This window comes from Apium graveolens, unplaced genomic scaffold (assembly GCF_009905375.1).
Source record: "Apium graveolens cultivar Ventura unplaced genomic scaffold, ASM990537v1 ctg5753, whole genome shotgun sequence".
NCBI classification, from domain to species: domain Eukaryota; kingdom Viridiplantae; phylum Streptophyta; class Magnoliopsida; order Apiales; family Apiaceae; genus Apium; species Apium graveolens.
In genome coordinates this window covers 24,310-37,652 of record NW_027419079.1, presented here as the reverse complement: position 1 = coordinate 37,652, position 13,343 = coordinate 24,310, and the positions used below count along the sequence as shown (strand labels likewise).

Genomic DNA, 13,343 nt, shown 5'->3' with positions numbered 1-13,343 from the left:
CCATGAATGTATTGCCTACTGTTACTTCAAAATCTGAGGATGTGGTTGCTTTGTTAAAAGCTATTGTCACTCTTAAAGAGGAGTCTAAACTATTTTAGTTCTTAAACGGAATTGATGATATATATGGGGCTCAAATGAGTCAACTCTTGATGGTGACTCCATTGCCTAATGTGGAAATGGCTTGCTCTGATCTTCAACAGGAAGAGCCACAAAGAGAGATTCTCCATCATGTCATGATACAGACAGGGGATATTTCAGCCACAAGGCAGAAAAATCACTTGTTTGCTCAACTTGTGATTGAAGAGGGCATAGTAATGAAAAATGTTGATCAGTGGTAGGTTATCAAAGTGGCACCATAAATACAAAAACCAACTAGAAGAAATCAATCAACTGGTGGCAACTGAAGTGGCAACAGACCTGGGGGTGCTAGGATGGCATATACTGTTGTGAAAGGGTCCATGGGCCATCAAGTTGTGAGGCTCACAGCACAGCAGCTATCACAACTGTTACAATTAGTGCCTGATAACTCTGGTAAAAACACTGAAATTGAAGAAGAACTGGACTCTCCCTTCCCAGGAATGATAAATACCATCAAAATGAGGACACTGTAGCATGAATGGATCATGGACTCGGGAGCTTCAGACCATATAACTGCATCAATGAAGAACCTTGTAACCATCAGAAGTAATCTAGGAAAGCTATCAATTAATCTACCTATTGGAGACACTGCTCAAATAACGTACATTGGAGATGTGTATTTGCAGAATGGCTTGGAGATGGAAAATGTCTTCTATATGCCACAATTTCATCATAATCTAATGTTCATACACAAATTAGCCAAAGATAATGGATGTGATGTAATGTTTTATCCTGAAACTTGTGTAATCTTAAACTCTGCAACAAAGGAAGTCAAAGGAGTGGAAAAAATGAAAGATGGCTTTATTACTCGGTGGATGCTAAGATAAACACGGTACCTATTTGCTTGACTGCTGAAAAATCACAGTCTCAGTCAGCTGCTAAGATGTATACTCTATGACACCACAGGTTGGGGTGTTGGGTGAGAACGCTCTAAGTAAACATCAGGATCTGCTGGGAAGATACAAGGCATCAGGATTTGCCATAGGTCAGGATCAGCATTGCGTCAGGATGTCGACATACATAATGATATGTCTGGTTGTCAGGATAACAGAATAAATCAGTATCTACTGATTTATACAGTCCCAGTATTTGAGGAGATGTTTATTTGTCGGTTCCTGATTTATAGGAACGTAGCTGTTAATTGAGAAATGTATAGAAACGTGATAAATATCTTTATAACATATCTTGTAATTGATAGAGTAGTTGTGTAGTATATAAACACATAATATGTTATCATTTTGATTAACTTTATCTCAAGAATTATTGTAATCTAACATCTCTAAAAAATATCAGAATTTCTTGAGAAAGTTTTGTAACAGTTTTATCATATTTAATAAACTCTTTTTGATCTTACATCTTGATTTTGATTTACTGGTATAATTATATCCAACTACCCTTAATAAATTATATCGTTACGGGGTAACAAGCAGTATCAGAGCGGTCTGATTTAATTTTAATCAGAAAAGATCAAAAGATATCAGGAAGTAAGTATGAAAGCGTGAAGATCCCAAATCTGAGAAAGGCTGACTATTCAACATAGAAGGTGAAGATGCTGATGTTTCTTGAATCTATTGATTGTAACTATATTGACATAATTAATGATTGATGAACCACCCTATCCTGAGAAGGTTGTTCCAATGATCCCAACTGTTCCCGAACACTGTGTGAGAAAGGAAAAATCAGAATGGTCTGATGTAGAAAAAGCTGCAATGCTTAAAAATACAAAGGTCAAGATTATTTTTCATAACAGTTGGGATACTGTTATGTCAAATAGGGTGATTGCCTGCAAAAATGTAAATGAAATATGTGATGCACTGAAAACTCAATGTCAAGGAACCCTAGAAATTAAAAAGAATTGAAGATATGTTCTCATTCAAGAATATGAACAATTTGAAGTAAAGTCTGATGAAACTGCTAATGATACTTATGACAGATTTCTAATACTGTTGAATGATCTGTCATTGGTTGGAAGGGAATATGACAGGGAAGATTCCAACACCAAGTTTTTTTTTGGGTAAATGAGATATAAGCCTCGTAAAATATATTAAAAAGAGAGAATATGCAAAGAGAATTCCTTGAGAATTTAACTCTTGAACCAACACCAAGTTTCTAAGAGCTCTTCCTGAAAAATGGGATACACTGACATCAATCATCTTGATTTACACTCACCGGAAGAGATCTATGGGATGTTAAAAACTCATGACTTGGAGATTCAGCAGAGAAAGAAAAGAAAGGAAAGTAGGTGAAGTCTGTTGCCTTGAATGCTGAAACTTATAAACTCAAAAAAACTTAAGGAGAAAACTATTGCTCTGGAGTCAGATACTGACGACTCATCAGATATTGACATAAATACTGATGATGATTCTGACATAAAGCTTGATGATCCTCAAATGATTCAAATGGAAGCAATATTGGTGAAAGGTTTCAGGAAGATGAGATTCAAGAAGTCACAAAGAAATGGTGGCTTTAATAAGTTCTCTGCAAGTGATAAAAGCAAGTTCAGAAAAAGGGAAAACACAAGTCAAACAAGTCAAGAGGAAGACAGTTTGAGAAATCAAAGATAAAAGACAAAATAAAAAATTCAACTGATTCGGCTAAAAAAATTATACTATTGAATTAAGATAGACAAAATAATATATATTACTCATCGAAAAAAAATGTTATACAAATGATCCAAGTTAACACAAAATTATAATAAAAATATAATTCGACCAACTAAAACAAAATCATATATACTGATTCGGAAAAAAACAATTATAATTAAACCTAAAATAATTAGTTGGATTTAGACGTAGTAATGGACCTCGGTCTAAAATAAAATAATGTAAACAAATTATATATGATAAATCAATTTGATAACTAAGTATAATTCATATCATATTGATATGAACCAAAAATTAACTTTTAACTAAACATAATAATTAACATAATAATTATTACTTTTTAAAATGCACAAAAAATAATCAATAAAATTATATCTTTCAATCACTAATATTGTCTTTTTTAAATAGTTTTTATGGTTAATCGATTAAGTAATAACCTATCTAAAATAATATTTTTGTAAAGGTTTCAACATTATGGAGACACAAAAATTAACTTTTAACTAAACATAATATTATTATTTTTAAAACACATATAAAATGATTAATAAATTATATCGTTCAATGAGTACTATTGTCTTTTTCAAATAGATCTCATAGTTTATCAATCAAATAATAACCTCTTTAAAATAATATTTTTGTTAAGGTTCCAATATAATGAAGACATTGTATTTTTACCCTAAAAACTATAAAATCGCTATAATAATATTATTTTCCCCGGTACTAAGACTATAATCTTATATAGGTTTAAATTTTTTTTAAAAAAATTATAAACATATGAATGTATAAATATAATTATTATGAAGTTTTATCATTTAAAATAAAAATAAAAATAATGAATAAATTGAAGATATCAATTCAGAATATTTTTTAAGAAATTTATATAATATTAAAAAAAATTGTATCGCACGGTTTTAAGTTAATAATATTAAAAATTCATATCTTTGATGATTACATCTTGCAAAGATCATTATTTATATCTAAATGAATAAATAATGATGACTAAATTCCGTTTCTTAATTAAACAATTTACATAGACTCCTTTTACTATATTATATATCAGAACGAGACTCTCTGTGTGCACGTAATTACTAATTTGATTTTATTATTAATATCTCTCTTAATCAAACACATCATCAGATACGATTGGAAGATCGAATTAAGGCTTGTAGAAGGAAAGGGAGTAGAAAATCATCAGCTATAAGTTACAAAATAAAGTTTTTGTGGAGTTTCTTGGAAGATTAGAATCTAGGGTTCTGAGTTTGGGGAAATCTTGTTTTGTTGTTTCGTTGATTGGATTGTAGCTTAAAAGCTTCGTGGAGGTATAATCCTTACCTTTCTAGTATCAATTTTTATGTTTGTACTTGGTTTTTGAATATTTCATTTGGATTATTTAAGTTCTAGAGTTCAAATTATTTGAATATTTACTGTATTTTACCACTCAAGTGAATGTGATATTGTGTATTGAAATGAAATTAGATATCTGCAGTGCTCTTTATTTCTTTAAACAAGATATGTACCGTAAGAAGTACAAGTTAGAAGATGATTGATCTAACAGTGAGAACGGTACACCGCCTACTTAATTTGATTTACGGAGTATATATGTAAACAATTTAACAGTCTGCTTTACCACACACTTGAAACCACTATCTTTCCTAGATAGTTGGTATAGTGGTATACTATTTAGTATAGGAAATGGGAGGTAACAATGAAACTCAAGACCTATTTTAGCACTATGAACACCTTTGTCACCACCCCACCCAGGTACTACCGGATTCTCTTAAATTAAAACTTTTTGACTAGCTAACTCGAACAAGTTGACGAGAAAACTGAAATGCATTTTGCATCCTCAGGGCCATTGTCACACACAGTTTTTAAGTAATCCACTTTGGTCAGGTTAGTTTTAATACTAATGCACTTTAGATTTCTCAGACAGTTTCACATCTAAATTAAGAGGTACTTCTGATTTGGGTATATCTTTCGGATATAAAATCATGACTTGGTTTAATCTCCAATAAAATTAATTGAAGATCCAACAAGTTTATAGGTTCTAAAACTTCATCAACACTCTAATAGAAACCTAAACACAGCAACAAATACTTATTAAAAACCAAATCCGTAAGTTTGAAACTTCTTAAAAAGATCTCCAATAAAGTATGAAAGCAATTCAATTAGCAAAACAAAAAAAAAACTCTGTGGAACATGCATCATTTTAGTAATCGGATGGTGCATCGGATTTTGAGGTTGTCAGCAAACTGCATCATTTTCATAACTGGTTTACCCATGTCAATATTTACTAATACTAGGGATGGAACATGCAATTCACTCTAATTTATTAAGACTACCTTTTTTGTGCAATAAATTATATGCCGGATTTCGCTTTGCTATTTCCCTAAGAATTATAATAGTATTACATTATGGCTTTAATATTTGGATTCTTAATCCTATAACTGTTTATATAGAAATATTATGTATTCATTGTACTAATATATCCTCGGGGTTGGGTATTTGAGAAAGTCAAAATGCAATGGTATATAGTAGTTGGTTCATTAACTTAAAGAGAAATCTTTTCCCTAAAGGTGTCTTTTATATATCTTCGATAAAATTGTTGGAGGAGGTATCTTGTTATCTGGTAGCTTGCATTTTAATTCATGAAGAATCTGGAATAATAATTATCCATACCAACTATAAATTTTCGGATATCAAATAGCATTTCTTAGAAGTGATAGGATCGAATTATCCCATACTTAATTCCTGCTATATCTAAACCCACTCATTTTTTACATCCAATCAACCCTTCACATCTTCTCTCAATCATATCTTATGTGAGTTCTAAATTTGACTTCCTTAATTGAGTTCTTATTTCATTCTTTGATTCTTATTTGTTCCATTTCGGGTCTAGTTCAACTCTACCGTGTTTCATTTATGGGATTGTTTTGGTAACTACGAATCTAGGATTCTAGGGTTGCGGAAGGTTTTGACTTTTGAATAGAAGCAAGTGTTCTGTCCATTTTCTTTTTTTATGTTTAACTGTCAGTACATTATAATAAAATGTCACAGGCATAATATATATTAGACTTAATATGTTTTTTAGTTAATTTTTTTTATTACATAAGTTTTTTGGGTATTACCATTTTAGTCGCAGGCATGTTTAAATAATAATTAAATAAATTCATAAACCAATACGATTTACTAGCGTACCCGTGCCTTGCACGGATTTTAGAGCTAGTTAAATTTAATACAATAACTGATTGGAACATTTGTTCCGATTAGTCTCCGGCCGGATTGTATAGTGCGAATAAAACCGAGTTGTTATTTGCAAAACACCGGAAAAAGGCGGCTTGCGTTTGTGTCTGTCTAGTTCAAATTATTGCCTATCTCGGTATCTCCGAAGTTAACATCTCAAGGTACATATTTATCTACTCTCTCTCTGTCTCTATGTATTTCTTTCTCTCACAGTGTCTCCTCCTCCCCCAGTCTTACATGCGCACACAAACCAATTTACAGATATGTTAATTGAAATTTTCCTGCTATCCATTCATTCAAACATATGGAGTAGAGAATAATGTGTGTATATTGTTTGAGTAGTTTCCCACCTGTTCGACCAATTGCCTGTGAGAAAGTAACTATTGTAATTACCTAAGATTAGTAGTGTATATCTCCTCTTAATACATACCCCCATTCTCTGCTTTGGGGCCTAAATCCTAATCTTCTACTAACTTACAGTTAATTAGATGATGATGATGATGATGATGATGTATTCCTGAAACACAGAGTAACTTGTACTCTTGCTATCATGGTTGAATGTTTATCTGTCTCTATTTTTTAAATTGTAATGCATGATATTTCCGCAGTACATTTAAAAATGGATCATGTTCAATGCAAGACTCCGCAGACACACATGTTATTGTTATCTTAGCATTTTTCATGATTGTTCCTTGATTGCAAGAATTTTGAAATTTGTTTAAGCATATGCGAATCTGGTCACTGCTGGTTCCGACAAGCCCAGATTAGATGTTACTGTTTTTTGATCAAGTAGGTTGGGCATTTTTGTATGGATGCTGATTTTTGTGTCAACTTGTTAAATTATTTCCTAAGTAAATGTTTGCTTCACACCTATTTTCTCTGTAAAACTATTATTTTCATTTCGTATGCTGAAATTTTGGTGATCTAATAAATTTAGACTATTTATAAGTGAGTATATAGTTTTCAGCTGAAACATAGACTATAAATTTTATTTCATAAATTTGTGGATTGCTGAATGGAAAGATTTCAAACTATACCTGTATACAAGTAGAATACAGGAACAGAAGCAAAGCAAGTTCACTTGTTTAGCTACACAAGTGAAAGATATCTGACAGCCTTAGCTTGCTGCAATGTGCATTCTTAATTTGGTTGTGAAGTGACAGTCTGTATATAGTGTCTTTGTCCAAGGTGGTTCTTGTTTTTTTTTACTTTTATTTGGCGATGACAATTTGACATCATATTTAGAATTTAGATCACAGGGGTTGAATATATTGGTGAATAATGTATTGTTCTATTTTAGGAACTCCATACCCAAATTGACATTCTGCAGATTCAGTACATATGAAATATAACAACAATCAATGTGAGTAGTTAAGAATTAGATGCAGAATGGCAAACTAGTTAAGAATTATATTAGTGAGATGTTAGATACTTTGAGTGCTTCTTCAGAATACCATGTGATGTGAGAGACTGAGAGTACTAAATTTGTCATCTGAACTAGGATACTGAGAAATGAAACTGACCTTTATTGCTGCAAAATTTTCAAGAGTTAATTGTGTGTCTGTTGATTTTGTAGTTTGACTTCTTGCCCTAGGTATATGGTATTTGATCTTCTTTTTTTCCCTGCAAGGCTGCTTGGCATTTCAATGCCACACAATCAGTTATCTAGAGTATACTAATATATTTATGTAATAGAAGAAGAAGTAAGGAAGGAAGGGATGGATTTTTATGCATCAGAAGATGTAAAATGGCTTATGTCACAATTCACTCATCAAGAGAATCGCCTCAGAATCAAACGAAGGTATTCTTTCTTTTTTTATTTTGCTTGTAAGTTACTTATCAGTTATCATAAAGGCTTGGCTTGAATAACAAATTGATGAGGTTTGGCAGGTGGCTAGCTGGACTTTCTATATCCAGAAAGGAAAAACAACTTATAACCTCTACACCTAACAGGTTCTTTACTTATTCTTAATTCCATTTTCTCAACTCACTAATTAATTCTGCTCTTTGTTCATATCACTAATTCACTCATAATGTGCTCTTTCTTGCCGTGGATTCTTTAATTCCTTTTTCTGCTTGTGCAGGACTTTACCAGAGTCTTTGCTTAGGGAGGATGATGTAAGTATTTTACAAACTTAGAAAAATTGCTGTGCTAAATGATTCGGGAGTGATATAAAAATTTTACTCTAGGTGCACTTGTCACTTCATATATTATACCTTGAATTCTTAATCATTACCATCATGCTCATGGTTACTTATGTTTATTGTGCTTTATTCACTTTTTTCGTCAATTATTTTCTGGCAACTAGCAGGTGAACTGTCCTTTTACTTGTCAAATGAAAATATAATTGGATATGATATAATATGTATATAGTGAAAAAGGGAAGATTTAACCTTGTGTTTCCATCCTCTGGTTTTTTACTCTTCTTTTATTAGATGTAATGAATTCCCGTATGTTTCAGGTATTCTATGAGACCGTCAAATTATTTGTTCAAAGAGGAGTTAATGGATATAAAGAAGAGAAGGAACAAGCAGCATTTAGCAAATATATGCTGCCCTTAAATCTGCCTAATAATGTACGATATCTATCGTCTCTGCTTGATTATATGACAAACAAATGTCTTTGCAGTGTTGCTGACATACTGACACATGGCTCAGTCGACTTTGAAAAAATCCGGTGGAAGATGATAAAGGTTATTAAAGATTATCTTCGAAAAATGATTTCAAGCCCTAATGACGACTTCTTTGAAAAGCTATCCCCGCTTCTCAAGGACCCACGTAGTTTTCGTAGATCTCCTGTAAAATTCTTAGATTCTTCATCTCAATCATACCAAGATGCTGTTCTGAATGTATTGGACGGGCTTGATGAATTACCTACTTGCGCCCTTCTTGCAATGCACAGAAAGGTCAGAGGTATCAGGGGATACATTCCCCAGGTAAAACCCCCAAAAAATGGATGGAAACGTGATAGATTAGTCAGTTTATTGAGAAAAACTTGTGTTGAGATGTTGTCAGCTGGTGAAGGTGATGAATCGCGGGAATTATTAAGTAAAGCAATGGGGGTTGCAGTCTTGGCTTTAAGGCTAATTCTAGGCAATCAGTATGTGACAGACTTGAGAGAGTTTTCACCAGATATACAAGTTGTGCAAATGGATATCGCGAAGGCTATTTGGTTCCTTAACAGGAGGGTGAGGTTTCCGGAACTGAAGAAACTGCAACTTTTGCTAGATCCAGGGTCTAAATTATCAAAAAGGAGTTCGCGGAGTGCTATAAGAAAGTTGTTAACTGAATATCTGTTTGAATGCAGTGACATGGACAGTATTCCGGGAGGGTTACTGGAAGTTCTCGCTGTTATTAATCAGAAATTTCGTACTGTTTCTCTAAAGTACTTCTCAAAGGAGGATATAGAAAAGGAAGTTGAATGCATATTGAGTGTGGGTGCTCACATGAAACAGATCGTGTGGGATTTATCTAATGAACATGAGTTTGACTATGATTTTGCGGATTCATATATGGAAGATTCGGAAGACAGCGATGATGATGAATACTATGTTAATTATATGAAAAATGAACCTTCAGATAATAGCAGGTTTCGTTCTGGTGAGCGGCACGACCCATCAGAAAGTGTTACAGAGAGCATTTCAGCTAATTTCACCATAGAGCCTCATAATGCTCAAGATTTCTGTTCTCCTCATACACAAAACAGAACTTATAAAGCTGAAGTAGATTCTATGCAGTTGACCTGTATCAATACAGAAGATTCATCAGGTGCTTTCTCCTTGTCTACTCTGAACACGGAGAAGGCAAAAACCGAAAGTGCCTGCGTTTCACCTCATTCATTTAATGGGCATTCTGTCATGAAAAAAGAGCCTATTAATTATATAGAATCTAACATCTCTTGTAGGGATATAAGTGATAAGAAAATAATAAATAAAAAGCCATACCTGGCCATTCAAGGAGCAAGCGACGAGACTAGTTTGTTTGCTTATTGTCTCATTGGGCGTTTAATGGAAGAATTTGCACAAATTGAAGGTTTTCCATTAGATTTAGATGATGTAGCATATCTCAGATGCGGTGAAGCTAAGCAGAACGAGGACCAAGGTACTCGACCCTCATTTTTACTTTAACTTCATATATGCTTAATAAACGTGTACTACGTTGTATGATCACTTTAATTCTCTTTTTTGTATACTCTTACTCTTGTTATATCTTTGTGCCATTTATAGGGCTGGGATAATTACGGAAGTAAAAAAGAACATTTTCTGAGAGCATAAATTATAATAAGCTTACATTGTTTTATGTTTGGGATTCCCGCCAACCAATAAGACTGTAAAGTTATACACACACACTCTCTCTCTCTCTCTCTCTCCCCCTCCCCCCCTTCCTCGCTCTCTCTCCCTCCCTCCCTCCCTCCCTCCCTCTCTCTCTCTCTCAAAGTTTCATATTTAAACAACTAGATTAACACTGAAAAAATCAGGATCTGTTGCCTGCTACCATTACCATAACTGTGACTTGAACAAGATAAGCTCCTCATGGAGGCAATGACTTCAACTGACATGAAAAAATTACAGTTTTAAATGTACTTTTGTTGTTTCATTTGTAGAAAGTAGTCCAGCAAACAATTACCGTCTATTAGTTGTACTGTCATCCTACCCCGAGAAGAATAACAAAATAAATTCACGCTTTCTTTTTGTCTCCACCCCGGTTCTAGGAACGTCATTTATATGTCATATCATCAGTGGTAATGGTAAATAACTAGAAGTTGGGCTCTGCAAAACTTATTACATGAGTGGCCCTATGAAGTAGACATTCAGTGTGGACTTTGTCATTATACATGATTATGTATGCTGAGATATTTAGAGGAATCCAGGTTAATTGATTTGTACTTTCCGCCTTGGAGCTGCTTGGTCCACCATAGCTTTTCAGATTTACATAAAGTTCTTTAGAAATTCAGTTTACAAAATTTATTTAATTTTTGTAATAATAGAACTGTGCACCAAGTTACTTTCTAGATGATACTAATATCAATAACTATGTATTGTTTAAAACTGAATGGTCATCTACTGATTTGATTTTGCTGACGAGTTAAATTAGCACTCAAAGTGGCTTAATTATTATAGAGTGAATGCATTAAAAATCCTTGCTTTTCCCTTATCGACATGATATATTTTTGGCAGGACTAACTTAACACTTTGGGCAAGGTTAAATAGGACAAAGTGTTGATATTTGTTGAAACTCATTTGAAGGTTATTTGATTGGTAGTTACCTGCAGGAGTGGATGATTGATACAAATGAAGTTTATATATCATTTTTGCATGATTTTTATATTCCCTTCTAACATTCAGATTTTTTATTAATTTATATCTTCTGCAGTTCAAAAAGAAAAAAGTTACTGTGATAAGGATGGTCATGGCTCTGTAATTATTCAATTAGTTCAACAAATATGGCCCTCGTTTCCTCAAAGGTAATTCTTTTTAGTTGTGTACTCGTGTGTGTGTGTGTGTGTTGATTTTTCTTCTGACAAGTGTAAAGTTGTAATCATTTCTAATTAACCGTAGAACCACTTGTAGAGACAATGCAGATAAGAACCTGTTAGAAACTAAAGTATGCCCAAATGTAAAATGAGTTAAACATCAGTTCACTAGTTGCAGTTGCTAGGCATTGACATTTACTTGATTCCATGTGAACTGAAATTCCCTTGTTTTGCATACTTGTTAACAAAATGCAGCGGAAAAAATGAACTTGAGGAGATGATGAGTTAGAGTTGGTATCAAGTGCCATTCCCGAGGCTCCTCCGGATACAGCTATAACATGTAAGTATGCCTACTAGTATTTGTTAGCATCACTACTGTGATCTCGTATCTGGATTTATATGGGTTACTCAATCAGACCTTCCCTCAGATAATGCAGCTTGATTATGTGCTATTATCTGTTTGTACAATATGAACTACCAATTTGTGTAGCTACATGACTAATTGGTCCATTAGTTTTTGATATATATTTGGTGGTGATCTGCCATCTTTTATATCATATAGAACATTAATCATTTAATATATACTTAAATGGTGGTAGTGTCGTCCTGCTGATGCATGTTTTGGCACTAAGCTAATATCATGAAAAAATAACACTAATGTTGAATTTTAAATTTAGTATCACGCTTGCGAAATTTTTTTTTGGTATCTAGCTGTTAGATGCCACCTTCAGAATCCATCCATCCCTTTCTTGGAACCTATAGGCTATATATATCTGATAGAAGATTAAGTTTTCCTATTTGCATTGTGGGCCGTAATCCATATTTATGTATGATAATTCAAATTATGCAAAATCTTGGAGAAGGCTCAAGACCAAATGTTAGAGATCACACATGCATAATATCTTCTAGCATACATACATGTTATGTTTTAGATGTGATTTTTTCAAATATATCATTTGCTATGCCAACACAACTAATTGCCTTGGTGGCCAAATGTTGTTTCCTACAGGTACATGTATGTTTCTTTTGTTTCTTTTCTGGTAAATTGGCAAATATGGTGCCGAGCATCCCTCTGGTGTCTTGCTTTTGAGTTTGGGCTTTGATCAGAGTGGAAGTTCCAAGTTTTTATATCACTTGTCAGTGAGGTGGCCAGACGAGTGGTCCGAACGAGCCGTGCCGAATTTTAGGCGGGCCGATTCAGCTAATGCAGGACTCGTGAACGGCACGCTTAACTGGACGAACCGTGTCGGGCTCGGGCCGATTCAAGAAATGAGAGCTCGTGAATGGCTCGCGGTTTAGACGAGTCAAACGAGTTATAGAATTGTACTAGTTGCATGCTTTTAAGCAGCAGCCCGGGCCGTGCCGAGTTGGCGAGCCGAGGCGAGCTGCATCATTATTTTATATTTACCAATTTCCATTTTCTGTCCACACAATTCAGTCCATCAGCCACCACTTCAATATAATAATATTTACAATTAATTATTTTAATCAAAAAGCACAATGAATCATGTGATGCTTTAGACTGTTGCTGTCTTGCTGATATTTAAGTAGTGATGATTTAATTTAGTTAGTTGATAATTAACACGGGCCAGGCGGTTCACGGGCCGGTTCGTGCCGTTGGCGAGTTGACGTGCTAGTTCCAGGCCGGTTCCGGTTCACAGAAACTGAATCCGTGCTCGGCTCGTTTGAATATACGGGTTGTGCCGAATTCTGAACCGGCACGTCACGGGCCGAGTTATACGAGTTTTTGGCGAGTCGATTCATAATCGTGCCAAGCCAAACCGCACCTCAACTTGTCACATGTCAGGTGACCTGTTGTCACATGTCAGGTGACCTGTGGATTTTTATACGAAACTGCAAAACGGATCTGTAAATTTTTTCTTGTC

At 34.0% G+C, this 13,343-nt stretch overlaps 1 protein-coding gene across 3 annotated transcripts; it reads left to right on the top strand.

The window, feature by feature from the left end:
- The first annotated feature begins 3,779 nt into the window (after window positions 1-3,779).
- LOC141702797 (uncharacterized) lies at window positions 3,780-12,977 on the top strand. Of its 3 annotated transcripts, none has more exons than XM_074506406.1 (8): window positions 3,782-4,060; window positions 7,683-7,785; window positions 7,875-7,937; window positions 8,069-8,102; window positions 8,447-10,085; window positions 11,358-11,448; window positions 11,713-11,797; window positions 12,467-12,977. In XM_074506406.1, the coding sequence occupies exons 2-7, from the start codon at window positions 7,703-7,705 to the stop codon at window positions 11,744-11,746; spliced, it is 1,944 nt and encodes a 647-aa protein (XP_074362507.1). In that variant the 5' UTR covers window positions 3,782-4,060; window positions 7,683-7,702; the 3' UTR covers window positions 11,747-11,797; window positions 12,467-12,977. The 3 variants fall into 3 exon arrangements, with proteins under 3 accessions (XP_074362508.1, XP_074362507.1, XP_074362506.1); XM_074506405.1 differs by having other exon boundaries at window positions 7,680-7,785; XM_074506407.1 differs by lacking the exons at window positions 11,358-11,448; window positions 11,713-11,797; window positions 12,467-12,977 and adding an exon at window positions 11,162-11,332 and having other exon boundaries at window positions 3,780-4,060; window positions 7,680-7,785.
- Window positions 12,978-13,343: the final 366 nt, after the last annotated feature.

Coding starts and splice junctions, on each gene's coding strand:
- LOC141702797 (XM_074506406.1), top strand. CDS start 7,703: ATGGATTTTTATGCATCAGAAGATGTAAAATGGCTTATGTCACAATTC. Junction 7,786..7,874: donor CGCCTCAGAATCAAACGAAG/GTATTCTTTCTT, acceptor GAGGTTTGGCAG/GTGGCTAGCTGGACTTTCTA. Junction 8,103..8,446: donor CTTTGCTTAGGGAGGATGAT/GTAAGTATTTTA, acceptor CGTATGTTTCAG/GTATTCTATGAGACCGTCAA.